General features: G+C 40.3%; 1 protein-coding gene across 4 annotated transcripts in view; it reads right to left on the bottom strand.

Moving 5' to 3' along the window:
• The window catches only part of sdk2a (sidekick cell adhesion molecule 2a), a 135,482-nt gene that overhangs the window by 11,588 nt on the left and 107,176 nt on the right, over window positions 1–16,718 (bottom strand). For 3 of the 4 annotated variants that reach the window (XM_036147946.1, XM_036147943.1, XM_036147942.1), the window contains exons 18-41: window positions 15,503–15,618; window positions 15,069–15,264; window positions 14,878–14,976; window positions 13,739–13,930; window positions 13,501–13,622; window positions 13,263–13,372; window positions 11,005–11,155; window positions 9,755–9,992; window positions 9,554–9,669; window positions 9,262–9,451; window positions 7,186–7,284; window positions 6,690–6,884; window positions 6,394–6,595; window positions 5,863–5,966; window positions 5,598–5,668; window positions 5,346–5,481; window positions 5,180–5,236; window positions 4,579–4,680; window positions 4,356–4,471; window positions 4,066–4,252; window positions 1,804–1,941; window positions 1,017–1,199; window positions 777–902; window positions 532–696 (exon numbers count right to left, since the gene is read on the bottom strand). In XM_036147946.1, coding sequence (XP_036003839.1) covers window positions 532–696; window positions 777–902; window positions 1,017–1,199; window positions 1,804–1,941; window positions 4,066–4,252; window positions 4,356–4,471; window positions 4,579–4,680; window positions 5,180–5,236; window positions 5,346–5,481; window positions 5,598–5,668; window positions 5,863–5,966; window positions 6,394–6,595; window positions 6,690–6,884; window positions 7,186–7,284; window positions 9,262–9,451; window positions 9,554–9,669; window positions 9,755–9,992; window positions 11,005–11,155; window positions 13,263–13,372; window positions 13,501–13,622; window positions 13,739–13,930; window positions 14,878–14,976; window positions 15,069–15,264; window positions 15,503–15,618 — 3,411 coding nt within the window. The remainder of the gene's footprint in view (window positions 1–531; window positions 697–776; window positions 903–1,016; window positions 1,200–1,803; window positions 1,942–4,065; window positions 4,253–4,355; window positions 4,472–4,578; window positions 4,681–5,179; window positions 5,237–5,345; window positions 5,482–5,597; window positions 5,669–5,862; window positions 5,967–6,393; window positions 6,596–6,689; window positions 6,885–7,185; window positions 7,285–9,261; window positions 9,452–9,553; window positions 9,670–9,754; window positions 9,993–11,004; window positions 11,156–13,262; window positions 13,373–13,500; window positions 13,623–13,738; window positions 13,931–14,877; window positions 14,977–15,068; window positions 15,265–15,502; window positions 15,619–16,718) is intronic. The other variant, XM_036147944.1, reaches the window with a different exon arrangement.

Here is a 16,718-nt window from a genome sequence, read left to right on the forward strand (position 1 = left end):
ACAAGGACAACCACAGATATGTAGATCAGTCCTTTTTTAACATTATGGGTCAGGAGTGGCTGGATACAAATATTTTAACAATTGTGATACATGTTTGGGATACATCTGTGTGTGTGTGTGGGGGGGGGGACTGCTGAATAACTGACTTCAAATGCAGTTCACACTTTGTGAATCGGTCCCAACCCTTTGAATTGACTTTGTGACACAATCCCCCCCAGCGGTGCAGTTATCTTTGCTATCTCTGTCCTTTTACACTTTTATCTTCCACACAACTTGCCATTCGTATGCTTGGATACGGCCCTATGTGATTGGCCAACCTCTTTAGCATTGATCTTTTTGCCTTGCCCTCTCTTGTGGAGGGGGGCAATTACGTTCTACCAGAAAAGTGTCAAGTCAGCAGTCTTCCTAGCGATTTCGTGGGCCCTAACATGACATTTTTCTTCTATGCTAATTTTCTGACAAACGTAATTTCTGGTTGTAGTAGCCTCAACATTTCTCTGTGTGAGGAATGGCTTTTGAAGTACAATTTACCTGATATGGAGGGGGATGGGGCACTGGGAGAGCCGTAGCCGTAGTCGTTGACAGCAATTACTCGAAAGTCATAAGTGACCCCTTCTCGAAGCATTTCCAGATTAAGTGTATAGGATGTCACTTCTTTGGGGATGTCTTTAATAAGAATATCCCACAATCCTTCATCTGTTTGGGGGAAACATTTTTTTAAAGTAAACTGGTGGTATATTGCAAATACTCAGTAAGGTATGGTAAGTGTGGCTCACCAGAAGGTCTGGCCTCGATCACATAACGCGTAATGGGTGCACGGCCTTGATCGCCGCTTGTCCAATGCAGAGTGAGGGCAGAGCCATATCGTGAAATAAATGGCTCTCCCGGAGGGCCTGGGGCTCCTTAGAAGATAAAAATAGCAGGACACAAAGTCAAAGATGCTCTTTAAAGACCTTATTGCTTGACATAAGAGAGAGGAGTCAGCAATGTGTAACAGCCTTATCAGACTGTTATACCTTCTCCAGGCCCGGTAGTGATGTTGGCTTCCACTTCGGGGCCGTACGTGAGCGTTTTAGCCCGAATGCGGAAGTTGTAGGTGACACCGTCAGCCAGGTCTTTGATCTTCATCCACAGAGGAGCACTGCCCTTTACATCCACCGTCACTATCTTACTGACACCTGGAGTGCGAGGAGAGGAGTCTGTACAGGAAACACTAAGACTCTAGACGCTGCTTTCTACAAGTCACAGAAAACCAAGCTTTGAGCAAAGATCAGAAACAGTTGCACACAAGACCAAACAAGCAACTAGAGGCGCACACGTGTCAGTAAATAAAGCGGAAAATTATTTATTTCCAGTAGCTCTTTAGTTGTCAAGACAGGAATAGACCAAGTGATATTTATGCTTTTTTTTTTTTTTTTTTTGCTTTGCTCGCTTCACCTTGTGTTGGTTACCCAAGGGACCACGGCAGATTCAGTTCAGTGTTCTTCGTCTGCTCTCAATTATTTGACAATCTGGTCAAGGCAACAACACTTAGCCAGCTATTAACCGTGTTTCTCTCAGTGAAAGAGGAAGCTCTATATAGAGACTCACAAGAGCATTCCTGTGTAATTTATCAGCCTTGCCTTATATGTTACTGCGGGGTCTATACCCATCTGCAACAAATTAGAACACAAGCTTAAGCGGCATGATTTAAAAAACGAATATGGTTAAGAGGGGAGAGGCTGTAAATCACTGCCTGAGAGAGCCAGCTGAGGAATGTCAAGAGAAGAGGAGCGTTGTTAGGCTAAAGGCAGATTTTCTCACCGTCGACTGGGGTGCAGGGCTCGTAAACCAGACGGTAACCTTCGATGATGCCGTTGGCCTGCTTGGGCTCTCCCCAGGACACGTTCACCGAAGTGGTGGTCAGCTCACTGAAGTGGATGTAGCTGGGAGCACTGGGTGCTTTTGAGAAAAAGGAGGACAGGATCTAATTACACTCGGATCCCTCATTAGACTACTGTGCCTTGCCAAAGGATTCAAGCGACTTTAACTTCCCCACATTTTGTCATGTTGCTACCACAAGCTTAAATTTATTATACTTAAATAGGAAGTCACAAACCGACACAAAATAGTGCGTAGTAGTGAAGTAGGAGGAAAGGAATACATGGTTTGCTTTTTTCTCCAATCTGAAAAGCAATTTTTTTTTCAGTTACTTTCATCTTAGGACCTTAAACAAAACAAGAGAAAACAATTGCCTTCAAATGTAAGTTAATTAGTTAATAGTACTCCTGTGTATAATTACATTTTTGTTTAGGTACAGCTTCTCTGTCAAGGGGGTTTGTTAGAGAATATTATCGAGTAAACTGGATCATGAAGACAAAGCAACAGGGTTAGGTTACAAAACAATAGCCTAAGCTTAAGCTTAGAACATTTTACAGAGGACCATTCAATCCGCCGTCAAAAATAGAAACTTCATGCTGCAGGGATGCTTTTGTTTATGGGGGGAAAAAAATACAAGGCAGAAGAAAACATGCTTTCAAAAAACACCTTCCACAAGGACAATGATCTGAAACACACAACTGGAGCTAAAACGACATGAATTAGATCAGGGATATCACATCATAGTTCTGGCAACTTTTGGATGTGTCCCTCATTCAAAATGTCTAAAAAAGAAAAGCAGGATTTGTCTCTTCAGTAAGCTCTTATGTTCTACAGAGTCCCACTAAGACTGCAATCTGTAACACATTTCAAAATCATCCTTCATCATATTGAGGAGTGTGGATGTAATGAGACAAAACGTGAACGCGAATACTGCTGCAGTTATAGCAAAGGTACAGCACTGTTCTTCTGAACAAATGTCAGCCATGTCAAACCTTACATATGTTTTTTTTTATATATATATTTTTGAACTCATAGAAAATGGAATTCATGGTACCGTAAAAAATATTTTATTATACCTATCAAATTTTACTATTGAGGATTTATGACTTTAAAAGGAGGCAGTTCAGATGTTTGTCTATTTGCTTTAAACTCTTGAAACTGTGGGTTGACCTTTTTATTATAGGAAGAAGATGCATAGTATAAAAGGACCCTGAAAGGCAGAATGAAAACACTACAAGCAATAAAAAAAAAGATATACAAGAGCGGCAGCAAATATTTGGTTGTTGTGTATTAAAGGTATACCGCTAGATTAAACATTCTGGGTTATCATTTGGACAAAGGAATTCGTCACTAGAAAAAGTTGAAAGTAGTTTAGAAAATCAGCCTCCGACCTTGAACAAGAGCTGTGAGAATTCTTCCTGCTGAGCCATACCAGATTCAGCAGAGTGTCAGGATTTAGCCACAATTCGGCATAAGGAATGAAAGCTCACAAAAGCTTGTTTTGGCTCTGATCCCAGTCCTCAGTGGTGAAAAGAGCAGAAATTCCAGACAGTGTTTTATTTAAAGTCCTCAGCACTTTCTTCCCCTTATCAATGTCATCATTTTCAAGGGGCACAGAAGACCACAGTCCTTTTCACTGCAAACGTTCCCTTTATTTTTTGCTGAAATCCCAGACGAGGAAATCTCACTTGCTTCTAAACAAAGATGTAAAATTGTGGCCAGAAAGTAATCAACATCCCCCACTCTTTGTATTCCCTTTTTCATGTTTCTCTGCCGTTCCTCCCAGTGGCATGTTCTGAAATAATAGGCAAAACGCCTCTGATCGCTCATGCTATTCCTCAGGAGATGGCACTAAACTACTTGGAAAAAACGTAGTATACAGTTTTCTACTAAATACAAGCACTGGCTGAGTTTGCAGTGTTCCAGCTAATGAAAAACTCCAAACAACTGACTTTAAAGCGATGCAATATTCTCTTTGCAGGGTCCTTTGTGACTACGACATATAACCGCATGGGAACCCTAAACAGTGTGCAGCTATGGAAAGGGAATTTCACTAAGTGCAACAATTTTTTTTTGTGCAGAGTTAGCAATGGACTGGAAAAGTATGAGCCTGCAAAGGGGTACAGGGTGCTGAAAAAAAAAAAAGGGTTTTGGCACTAAAATAAACGCTAGAGGTCCATTGAAGAAGCTTATCCACATTTGCACCTGCTTGCTGAGTGCGCCCTCTGGTGGGCAGGGAGCGGGGCCCATCCCCTGCAGCGTTGAAGGCTGCCACGCTGATCATGTAGGTGGTGTAGCCTGTCAGGTTTTTAAGCTTCACCCCGAGCTCTGGCAGGAATAGCGTTCGCAGGCGCTCTGTCTCGTTCTGGAGCTGAAACTCCCAGAAGTAGATCTGCGGACAAAGTCATGAGACGGTATTCCTGTAGTTGTTGAAAAAAAAAAATAAAATATATATATATTGCAGGCAAATGGGAAACTGTACACAATATTGGTACCTTGTAGCCCTGTATATCTCCATTCTGAGCATCCGGAGGAGGCGGGTCCCAGGTAACATCGAGTTGAGTGGCTGTTGAGGACTGGACCACCACGTTCTGAGGAGGAGCTGTTGGGACTTGGGGGAGGGGGGGTATTAAGTAAAAAAGGTGTTTTGTTTGTTAAATGCCTAAGTAATAATAACTAAATGGACAAATAGGTTGCAAACGGAGAAGTTAACCCTACCCGCCTCTCCAACAAACACTTCCTGCGGCGCGCTGCTCGGGCCCTCTCCGACCGCATTATACACGCTGAGACGGATCTCGTAGCGCTTGTGTTTGTTCAAATCTGACAGGGAAGAATGCGATGCAACATTGTAATAGAGGACTTAAGATGAAAGAGCAAAACATAAGAAAAGCCAATATTCCGAAGAAACACCCATTCATTGAAATGCCCAAGGCAAGATAAGATCACACGCAGCACAGAGAAGACGGCAAGTTGGAAATATAATGCAAACTGATCAAAAGATGGGGCCGTTGTGGAAGAAAGTGGGAGAACACGCTATTGATTAAAAAGAAGGAAACCCTGCTGCAATAATGACAGGGCAGCTTGCAGAGATTAAAGTCTCTCGCTCTCTCTCTCTCTCACACACACACACACACACACACACCCACACACACACACGGGCGAATAAGAAAAAGCACTGGCTGTAGCTGAGTGGGAAGATACAGCTGACTATTGCTGTAAATATTACAAATGCATTACTTTGTTGGAAAAACATTCACTAAATGGCATTAAAGCTGAAAGATAGTGATAGAAAATGCACATGGGGCGACAGAAGACTTACTGTCAAGTTCATACTGGGTTAAAGAGGATTCTGTCAAGTTTCTGACGCTGTACGGAGCTGGAGGTTGAATACAAAATGGGAAACATTGACATATACAAGAAGTTAATCATTATTTTAAAGAAACAACGACGTACAACACATATAAGTAAATCTTATACGGGCTTACATGTAAAATCAGCCCAGTTTGCAGAAGGACTGTTCACTGTGCGGACAGAGAAGCTGCGAAGCCGATCATAGTGCAGCTCCCGGTACCTGACCCTGAATCCCAACAGTACTCCATTTAGGTAATCCTCTGAAGGCGGCTAAAAGGAAAACGAGCGCTTCTTAATGTCTAACATTTCAAAAATCATGAAATAATCGATTATTAGATAAATACAATAACAACGTTCTAATAGAGGCAAATCCTCCAGCAGCGTACCTGCCAACGAACCAGTACAGATGTGGTGGTGTGGGGAGTAACAGACAGTATCGTTGGGGCTTTGTCTGGAGCTGGTAAGTATTAAAAAAAACATGTTAGACACAACTGCAGTTCAAACTGAGAGCTGCATGACAACTTTAGAGCAAACATACTGCTGTCATAATATATTCAAAGTAAAAATTCAGAGCCTATTGATACACTCACAGAAAACAACTATCAACTCAGTGATTTGTTTGGTCCATATGAACTGTTGAAAGCTACTTACTGTCCTGTAGTGTGGTGATGGCCTCACTCTCCTCACTGTATTCACTATCTCCAATGTCGTTTGTGGCTTTAACGCGAAACTGGTAAGAGGTGAAAGGCTTTAACCTGTAAACAAGAGGAGAAAGTTGCATTTATGCATTACAAAGGCATTTCAATAAATTAAAACGATGTTTAAGCAAATCAACATAAAAAGTGGAACTCAAGCATAGAGTCATTTCACAAAGAGTAACAAATTTCAAATGTTTAATTCTGTTAATTTTCATAATTATGGCTAACAACAACCCAAAACCCAATTTCTCAGGAAAATTAGAGTATCAACAAAGGCCTATTAAAAAAACAAAAACAAAATGATTTTGATCTGAAAATGATATGGTTGATTAACCATTAAATTTGATTGCTAAAACTGGATTTCCATTGTACTTTGTTTTCTCAAAACATATAAATGGAAAGTTGACTGGCGGGAAAAAGAATGGTAGAAAAAGTAAGTAATAAATAAAAATAAGTAATAAAAATGACATTTTGAGAGACATACCTGTCCACTATGTAGGAGTTTGTCTCATGGCTGACTGATGCTGAGTGAACTGTCCAGTTGCTGTCTGGAAGCTCCCTGTACTGTACTGTGTAGTAACGAACTGGAGACAGGCCATCGCTGCCGGGCTCCCATGATAACAGGACTCTACGAGCCTGGACGTCTTCTTGAGGGACGACGGGACGACTGGTGGGTTGAGGTCGAGCTGAGGAGCATGCACACCCAATCCCACTTAAGCCCAATATTCAAGAGTAAATACACCTTAATAACACCTTTGAGCTGCCGTGTATTACACCCACCTCTCTTCTCTGTGGTGACTACCAGAGCCTCCGCGGCCTCGCCCCAACCTTTTCGCGTCTGAGCAGTGAGACGGAATATGTAAACCATTTCTGGTTTCAGTCCGGCTGCCGTGTACTGTCGCGCACTGGGGCTCAGCACATCCACAGTGGCAGCGTTGCTGTTTGAGGAGTTTCTTCTGTAGGTGATCTGATAAGCTGAGGGCATCAAATCAAATATATTATATATATATATTTTATATATATATATATATATATATATAAAATCAGAATTTAAACGGTGACATTCATTTTTTACACTTTTTTTAATCTGCCTAAATTTATTTGAGCACATGTTTTTTTCTTATTTAATGTTTTGCACATTTAAGTGTCTTTTCACATCATCTCACTTCTTTGTGTTTATGGTCCTTCATGCATCCCTTTAAACTCCCGTGCTTTTTAAATATGCAACACAAATAAATCTCAACTACCTTGCCTTGACCCAACCAAGCAATCTTACCGAGTATAATGCCGTTGGGCTGCGCGGGAGGCTGCCATATGAGCCTGACTGATGTTGTTCTGACTTCTGGGAACAGGATGCCGACTGGAGGGCCTGGTACTATCACAGAAAAAAATACCAAAAATGTATTAATAGTCCATAGAGATTCCTTAATTATGAATCAAAATAAAATGAGAAATAGCAAGAACATGTCTATTTAGACACACAGCAACAATATTTTAAATTAAACCTGAACATTTTGAAAATAAGTTATTATTATTATTATTATTATTATTATTATTATTATTATTATTATTATTATTATTATTATTATTATTAGTTCTCGATTTTCTAATAACACACTGATGATCAGTACCAATGTTGTAAATTGAATTTAAAAACTGTTTAAAACAATATAAAAACATTAAAATGCATGTAACATAAGAAAATATAGTTTTAATATTGGAATAGTATGACAGCTAGAAATCCTGACAATGCTGCATAACTGACTTTGCATTTTAGTCCACAGCAGGTGTTTTGTTTATTATTCTAACATATATATATATATATATATATATATATATATATATATATATATATATATATATATATATTAGGGCTGGGCAACGATTAAAATATTTAATCGCGATTAATCGCCCTGATTAATCGCGATTAATCGCGATTAATCGCATTGTATTTACAAACTCCAAGAATGAATTCAAAAGTAGTGTAAAGAGCACTTTTATTTTAATGTTCTGCTGCCATATGAACCAAAGTGTTGTAACATTTGTAGCACTTATTTTATACTGGATATTTTCAACCCATCTATTGAATTTAGTGTACTAGTTGATCTTTTCTTCATAAGAGAACAGCAAGCACTGCAGCCAAAATATGGCCTTTTTTGACCTGCTGTATATTAGCCAGTCCCTAAGCTTGATGTATCATGAAACTGTTGACCTTTTGGGTTTTGTGGTTTTTATTTTATTATTACAATTAAATAATAATAATAATAATAATAATAATAATAATAATGTTATGTTCAGTGTTTTTTCGCTAATCCACCTCTTATATATTTCAATCCTTATGTAATTTTGTCTGTGTTGTGTGCACCTGCCTGTTGCTTTAATCCTATACATTTCCCCGTCGTGGGATAAAAAAAGGATTAGCTAATGTTATCTTATCTTAAATAACACTTTTTAATATATGTACTGGGTTCTTTCAAGGTCTTAATTACATGTTATGTGTGGGCTCCAGTAACATCCATCCATCCATCCATCCATCCACTGATCTACCTGGATGTTCCCTGGAGGACTGAAACGCCTCAGTCAGAGACATCAGTCTGTGGGTCTGTCGGGGCAGTGAGAGAAGTTTCGTCTCCTCTCTCCGTTTCTGGGGCTCGACGTTTTCATGTTTTTTCACGTGCTTAGATAAATTTGTTGTGTTTCCACTGAAATGAACCGGCTTTTTACAAAACATACAGCTTGATTTCATTTACGGTATTAAAATAAAGCCAAACGGTGCTACATCCTCTGTTCATGTTTTTCCGCTGCTGCGGTCTCTCTCCGCTGTTTGTGTGTTAAGTTTGTGTGAAAGCTGAGTGGGCGGGCCAGGCTGAGCCTGCGTGCTGATTGGCTGGCGCTGCTGAGCCATGTACGAGAGGGGAGGGGAAGCGGGAGAGTGCTGCCGTGACAGCGCGCTGCAGTCAGCGCGCCTGCTGACTGACACTGACTGAAAGCATTTGAGCAACATGCGTTAATGCGCGATAAAATAAATATCGCCGTTAATAGTCTAATGAATTAACGCGAAATTAACGCGTTAACTTGCCCAGCCCTAATATATATATATATATATATATATATAGAGAGATAGATAGATAGATAGATAGATAGATAGATAGATAGATAGATATGTAGATAGATAGATAGATAGATAGATAGATAGATAGATAGATAGATAGATAGATAGATAGATAGATAGATAGATAGATAGATAGATAGATAGATAGATTTAAAGACACAAAAATAATTTCACAAGAATTAATGAAATGAAAGCAACACTTTGGTCTTCTAATATATGTTTTTTAAAAGCCATATTTACCATCATCCAGTGTCCTCTCTAGAATAGGAGGCGAGCTGCTCCTTCCATCTCCAATTCGTGTGAAGGCCAGGACTTGGATCTCATACAGAACGTACTTGCCTAGACCAGTCAGTTGGACACTATGGGTGTTGTTGCCCTCTACTGTCCAGAAGTGGGGGGCTGTGTCTGAGTCCTTCTCCTTATACACAACCTAATGGATGGACGAGATTTACAACAGTGTGATTTATGATATTAAAATATAAATTTGGAGCACGATGAGTTTACAATATATGACTGTAAAATCAAAAGTGACCTTGTAGCCCAGGATTAGTCCGTTGCGGTCTGCCTCTTGGACTTCTCCCCACCGCACGAGGATGCTGCTGGAGGTGGTGGCGAATGCTGACACATTGGTGGGACCATTGGACGGCACTGCAGCAGAAGACTAATGCATTACTACAATTCAATATTACTTTTAGCATCTAAATTGTCTACATTCACTCTTAATCTCCCTCACCAGACTCCCTGGTCCTGCCATGGACTGCTGGGCTCCAAGGTCCAGACCCGATGCCATTGACAGCCTGAACTCTGACCTCGTATTCCGTCCACTCTTCTAGGTCCTCTATGGTAAATTCCCTCTCCAGCCGGTCCATGATGACATGAGACAGAAATCCCCCTTTTGATCCCGCTTTGAAGTATTGGATGCGGTAGCCGACGAAATCTGGATTGCCGTTGTATTCCCACTCTGGAAGAGGCTGAGAGGATTGTTGTTGTTTTAATCCCCCACTGCCAGGTAAAACCAACATGAATTATATCTTTCTTGTCTGGGCGCATAATGAAATAATAACACATGAGAGGCTGCACTTAACAGCTATTTAACTATACACAAGAGGCGTCAACGAAACCTTGAGAGCCAGTTAGCATTTCATAAAGTGGTGTTCAATGCTTAAGGCAGTTAACACATAATGGTAAGGAAATTTGTAGAAGTACAATGGCCAGGAAAAGTGTACACAGACCTGACAAAATGGCTTTTTTTTTTTTTTGGGGGGGGGGAAACTTCAAAATGAGACTTCAGAACTTCTCCCACATATAATGTGACATATTCACTTTAGGTTTTAGCGCAACAGCCTAAAAGAAGCCCCAGGTTTTAAAATATCCAGCTTAAGTACAGGTCACAGTCAATGAGCTATGTCATCAATCTGCAAAGCAGATTTCACTGCTGACAACCCCCTGTCTCTTTAAATCCAGGTAGATCCCCTCCGTTAAATCTTGCAATGGCTGCAATGATATGACAGACCTCTTTGACTCATGTCTTAAGCACGGGCGCAGGGATGTAAATAGACAAATGTGGGGAAGAATACATTGCCAAATGCTGATGCAGAAAGCAGCCATCCCAAGGACACAGGAATGTACAGCTTTCAACACCAATATCAGTACTATTGCAGATACTCATTTATCTTATTAAAAAGCCCCAAGAGTGCAAGAGCAGATTTATGAAAGCACTGAAAACATCACTGAATGTCAAACTTTATAATACCTAATCACCCAAATCGAGTTTTTACCAAGCTTATCTAACAACTCAAGGACATTTTGCCTATTTCTTTTTAGTTTCATCATTACATTTACAAAGAGGCATAAAGAGAGACGCTGAAAGAAAACAAGCCATTTTGAAACCCGCATTGCAAAATCAGAAAAAATGTCCCTGAAAATCTAATTAGGCTAGATAGTGAAATGCTGTCTTTATCACGACCAGTATAAAGGCCATACCACCCAGCGGAGCCACAGGCTGGTCTCACTGGCTGTGCGCAGGGTCACATTGGCAGGGGAAATATCTGGAGGAGCTTGAAGCGTCTGGATCTTCCTGGAGGGCTGACTGGGAGGACTGGTGCCCACAATGTTGACCTGACGCATCCTGAATCTGAAACAAAAGATACCCGCTGGTTGTAGATACATCATTAAAATTGGGTAATAAGTCATGATTTTAGCATTGTTTAATTTGAGCAAAAAAAACAAAAAATGTACAAGATAGTTAGTCACTATACTAGCCTAAAGGATTGGCACTGACAGTGCCTTTCAGAAGTATTCATACTATTAGAATTGTTTTAAATTTTGCAACGTTAGAACCCACAACACATTTTTATATATGTGTTATATTGGGATTTAATGGGAGGCAGTGACACATAGCAGAGGATAAGTGTGAAGCGGGAACATCGGGATAAATTTAGGCCTTTACTTTGACTGGGCCGATCCGTAAACCTTTTTATTGTATTTATAGCTGTGTTCAGTGACGGACTGGACGGTCTGGCATTTGGGCCGGCCAATCACGAGGCGGCATGATCGTCGGGTGTGCGCGGCCCCTTTCACCCTGTTCATTGTAGGCCTACATTATCTCTCGGCCCACTAATAAGCCAAATGCCTCTTGGTTCAATTTTTATGCATATTAAAGTTAGAGTTCAACACCAATGGGGCTACAAACTTGTGTGTTATTTCCATGCATGTGAAGTTATATCTGTGTGTTGCGGGCATGTGCACGCGCGTGCGTGCGCGTCCCCATGTGGGCCGCTGGTTGGTGAAAATGCCAGGGCTGTTTTTTAATCCCAGTCCGTCACTGGCTGTGTTTTCTCTGTTTTTGAACATTCATGCTTGATTCATCTATCCAACAACACTGGCTAGATTCCCTGTCCTGACTGAGGAAAAGCACGATGCTTCTTTCGTTATGTTTTACATTACACCTTTGGTTGGTACACTGCAAAAACGGATCTAAAAATAAGTAAAATGTTCTTAAAATTTGTGTTTTTATCCTAGATTTGAGCATGTATATACAATTATCTGCCAATGGAATGAGTATTTTGACCCCTAAAATAAGATAATTAGACATCCTGAACTTGAAATAAGATGATAAAGATGAGTTGTTCCTATTTTAAGTGCAAAAATCTTTTTCCATTGGCAGATCATCTTATTTACCTGCTCAAATTAAGGACAGATACACTCATTTTAAGAAAATATTACTTATTTTTAGTTCTGTTTTTGCAGTGTATGTTAAATGTGTTGGTTTTCCACCACACAAACCATTTTGTATGTTAACAAGAAAGTTGATTTTGGTCTGGTCTGACTAGGCCACCCTCTTCCACATGTTTGTCGTGTCCCCTACATGGTTTGTGGCAAACTTTGAACCTGCATTGTTTGGGCTTTCTATCAACAATAGATTTCTTCATGCAACTCCTTCCTGAAAGCCAGGGTCGTGAAGTGCAGGACAAAAAATTGTCCTGTCGTCAGATTCTCCAACCTGAGCTGTTGATCTTTGCAGATCCTCCAGAGTTACTGTGGGTGTCATGGCTACTTCTCTAATTAATGCTCTCCTTGCCTCGCCTTTTTTCAAAGACTTTTTTCAAAGACTCGTAATAGACAGTCATGTCTGTGGGCAGGACGGATCTCTTGTCGTTGTCTGCATTACAGCATATCTGAAGAAGTTTCTCACCGAACACATTCAGCTGTTGAATTGCAAACTTGTGAAGAGGATTCTCAGGGCTGTCCGTTATGTTATTCATTAATGTTTTCTAACAAATGTCGGGGTCCTTCAACAAACAGCTGTATTTATACTGAGTATACATTACAAATGAGTGGACTCCATTTACTAAGTTGACTTCTGGTTGCTCGGGATTTTATTCAGGGTTATTGGAGGGATGTGAGGTCACTATGAATGCATGCCATACATGCTGAAACCTTGCATCATTATCGTTCCACCGTTTAATAACATGCTGCCTTGTACTGATCTATAACATAAAATCGCAATATCATACATTGACATTTGGGGTTGTAAATTCAGATTTTTTTTTTTTTAGGGACAAGGGATTTTGCAATAATTGTATTTTTTGTATTTTTAAACATACAAATGAAAAAATAAATAAAAAGGATATATCTTAAAGTTAAAAATTATGTTTTCAGTGGTATTTGAATGTAGTGGGAAGTGTGTGTTTTATATGCAATGCATGAGTACAACAGTTTGTTGGTATGCATGTGGGCACCTGTAGAAAGTATAAGGGTTCAGGTCGAGGACCTCCAGCGACCGAGCATCAGGTTCATTAGCCAGCTCCTGAACCATTAGCCACTCTTCGTTTTCCCCAATTATACCGATCTGAAATGCACAGGGACATGCGCTTGCATAAGCAGTTAAGCAAATCAAACTGACAAAAAAAAAACAAAACAAATGAATGCGCTATCCTTAATATGAGCGAACTGAGGGAATGAAGTGATTTTTCATACCTGAGCTTCAACCAGCCAACGCGAAATCGACGTCTTGCCATCATAGCCAGGTTTGAACTGCAGGCTGACCGAGCGCGGGCCAATGTTAGAGATGGCTAAATTGGTGGGAGGACCCGGCAGCTCTATAAAAGAAAGTTTTAGAGAAAGCCAACAAACAAATCATGTGTCACAGCAGAAAAGGAAGCACCTTCTTATTCAATCCTTGTCTGTAATTCCTCATTGTCAATCAAACACTGACCTGGCGGTACACCAGAAGATATGGTCGATGCCGAAAGCTGACCTTGGCCTTTGGAAGTCATGGCCGCTACCTGAATGGTGTAGGTAGTGAGGGCAGTGAGTCCTGTAACCTTATACTCCTGAGTCAGGTTGGGTAAGTAATGGGTCACCCTGGTGTTGGTCCTGTTGAACTCCTCCCAGGAGATACGATAACCTGAAATACGTTTTAAAATACTGTAGCATGAACCACAATACTGAGCTAAGCAGCGAGGTCAGAAATCCCTCAATGTTTTAAAATGTTCCCCTATAGCCTCCACATACTTTGCTATCTTATCAGGATATTATTTGACAGACCAACACAATGAGGTTAATAATTGTGAAGTAGACACATGCCTTCAGAAGTCATCCTGTTAGTAAATCGGCTCCATAAGTGGAATTTTAATCTCATTATAAATACAACTGCTCTGTGAAGATCTCATTGGTTTATCAGAGAAAATAAGGGAACAAACGGCCGTATGAAGATCAAAGAACACGGAGTACAGGTCAGAGATGAAGCTGTGGAGAAGTTTAAGGCATAACTGAATTATACAACAATATCCAAGAATTCTTCAGTCAATCCATCATCTAAAAAAATAAAATTAAAAAAAATGTAGGGAACAACTACAAACCTAACCAGAAACTGACAAACTGGGCAAAAATATGAACAAGAAAAGTAGCCAAGTGTTAACTATAGATGAACTGCAGATATATGTCGCTCAAGTGGGAGAATCTGTCAAAAATGTCAACTAACAACAAAAGTCAACTATTCATCATGCACACTACAAATTTGCCCTTCATGCAACAGAGATCCAAAAGATTCTGGCCCTACTGACAGGTGCATGGAGAGAGGCAAAGATATGGCCAAGACTCCAGCAGTTATTGAAGTGCTAAAAAAAAACACCTTTATTAACCGACTAATGTGTATTAGCTTTTGTTCTTCTTTGAGGTCCCTGATGATCCTGTGGATCTGTAATACAGGTGGTTTCTCACTACTTCCAGTCTTCACCTCAACAACAATAAAACACATTGAGGTTTGCGGTTGCGAGAACGGACAGATTTGGAAAAGGTCAAGGGATTTAAATAATCTTTCACAGCACCGGCATATTACATTTCTTTAGCTACCTGTAAGAATGCCATTTTTCTCTTGTGGCTCCTTCCAGCTGACTTTTAATGAGGTGTCCAAGATGTCGGTGAAACTGAGGTGTCCCACAGCACCGGGGGCTAAAAATAGAATAAAATGTCTAGTCATGTCGGAAAACATCAGTCTTTTCAATGATCACCAATTCAATCAATGCTGAATAAAAAACACATACTATCCTCATGTGTTCGTAACCGCTGAGGGGGACTACGGGGTCCATCTCCAGGGGTGGTGAAGCATAACACCGAAGTATAGTACTCTGTATACTTTTTAAGGCCGGAGATGTAACCCACGTGAACACTGTCCTGGAAGTTGGGTCGCACCATAACCCCGCTGACCTCGTTAGAGCGACTGGGTTCCCATGCCAGGAGCTGGAGATGAGGCGATACAGAAGATGGAACATTGTGCAAGTAATGGAATAAAATAAAGAAAGTTATCATGAGCAATTCACATTAATTAAGCTCATAACAAGTTGTATAATTAGATTTTCAGCACAAGCACTCTGACAATGATAGATTATTAGCGCTTTATCAGATGAAGGAAAAAAAAGACTTGCCCTGCTGACACTGACCACTAGAGTGCACTAGTTGACAGAAAGGAGACGCTCACCTTGTATCCCTGGTTGATTCCATTGATAAACTGAGGACTTGGTGCACTCCAGGTAAAACGCACAGTGGTCGAGTTGACAGCCTCAGCTTGTACGTTTCCCGGTGGCACAGTGGGCACTGTTCCAAAGAGAGGAGGGAAAAAAAAAAACAAGATTCAGGGAGGCATAGGGATTAGAAAAGACACAGGGAGACAAGCAACGGGATGAAAAGAAAGAGGAATAGTAATGAGATGGGGAAAAGGGGGGACTTGAAATGTTACAAGAGACATTCTTTTCAGACTGGGCTTCCATTTAAAGCGTGAGAATAAGGGTGAAGGAACCTGTGTTTTTGGCTCATTTGGGGTAAAAGCAGGCCAGCGAAACGGGGTGTGAGAGCGGTTGCCTCAGGCGGCTTCCAGGTAAACCCTGCAGCAGTTTGTTTGAAGTGAGCTTGCCATTCTGATGTAACACCGGAAAACAGTTAGGGAGTTGCACATTAATGACGCTGATGGAACCATATCAGTCCTGCCGTCTGTGCTGCGTTCTCTAAGAATCCATGTAAATGCATACGGCGATCCACTTTTAATTATTCAGTGGAGTTAGTGATAGAAAAATCCAATTAACGAATTCTTAGCTAAACAACATGAACACCCATCTCAGTGACATTATTCAATAAAACTACTCGGATGATTGAATCTTTTTTTTTTTTTTTTGCAGTGGAGGGAAAATAGTTGGAAAACTGAAGATATAGGCTTTTCAAAACACTAGTCTTTTGTTTTCAAAGAGATGTAGTACATCAGATTATCTGAGCTGATTTGGATCTTTAACTTACTAATTAAACAGATATCTCACAAAGAGAGCAAACCAACCAAGGTTTTGGTAATAACAATGAATACCTGCAAGGAAGGATCCATTATTCCAGAAACATGTGAAGTATTTTGTAATCATTTGACTGTGACAGATTCACAAAAAAATAAATGCCATTCCTTTTTCTAACAGCAGACATTCTGCAGTTGAAATAAAAAGATATCCAAACATCATACGCAGCATGATGATTGTAAAAAGAAGCTGAAAATTCCGGTCATAACAAGTTTGAGCGAAGCTCAGACCAAATGACCAATAGCCTGCATCATGTCGTAGATGAAATGCTTTATGATATAGAATAATTTTTGTTATCCTCCAAGATAAATAGATAGATAGAAAACTTTAAATAATCCCTTTGAGATGTTCCCACAGGGA

The sequence above is a fragment of the Fundulus heteroclitus genome, chromosome 16 (genome assembly GCF_011125445.2).
Source record: "Fundulus heteroclitus isolate FHET01 chromosome 16, MU-UCD_Fhet_4.1, whole genome shotgun sequence".
Taxonomy (NCBI): Eukaryota; Metazoa; Chordata; class Actinopteri; order Cyprinodontiformes; family Fundulidae; genus Fundulus; species Fundulus heteroclitus.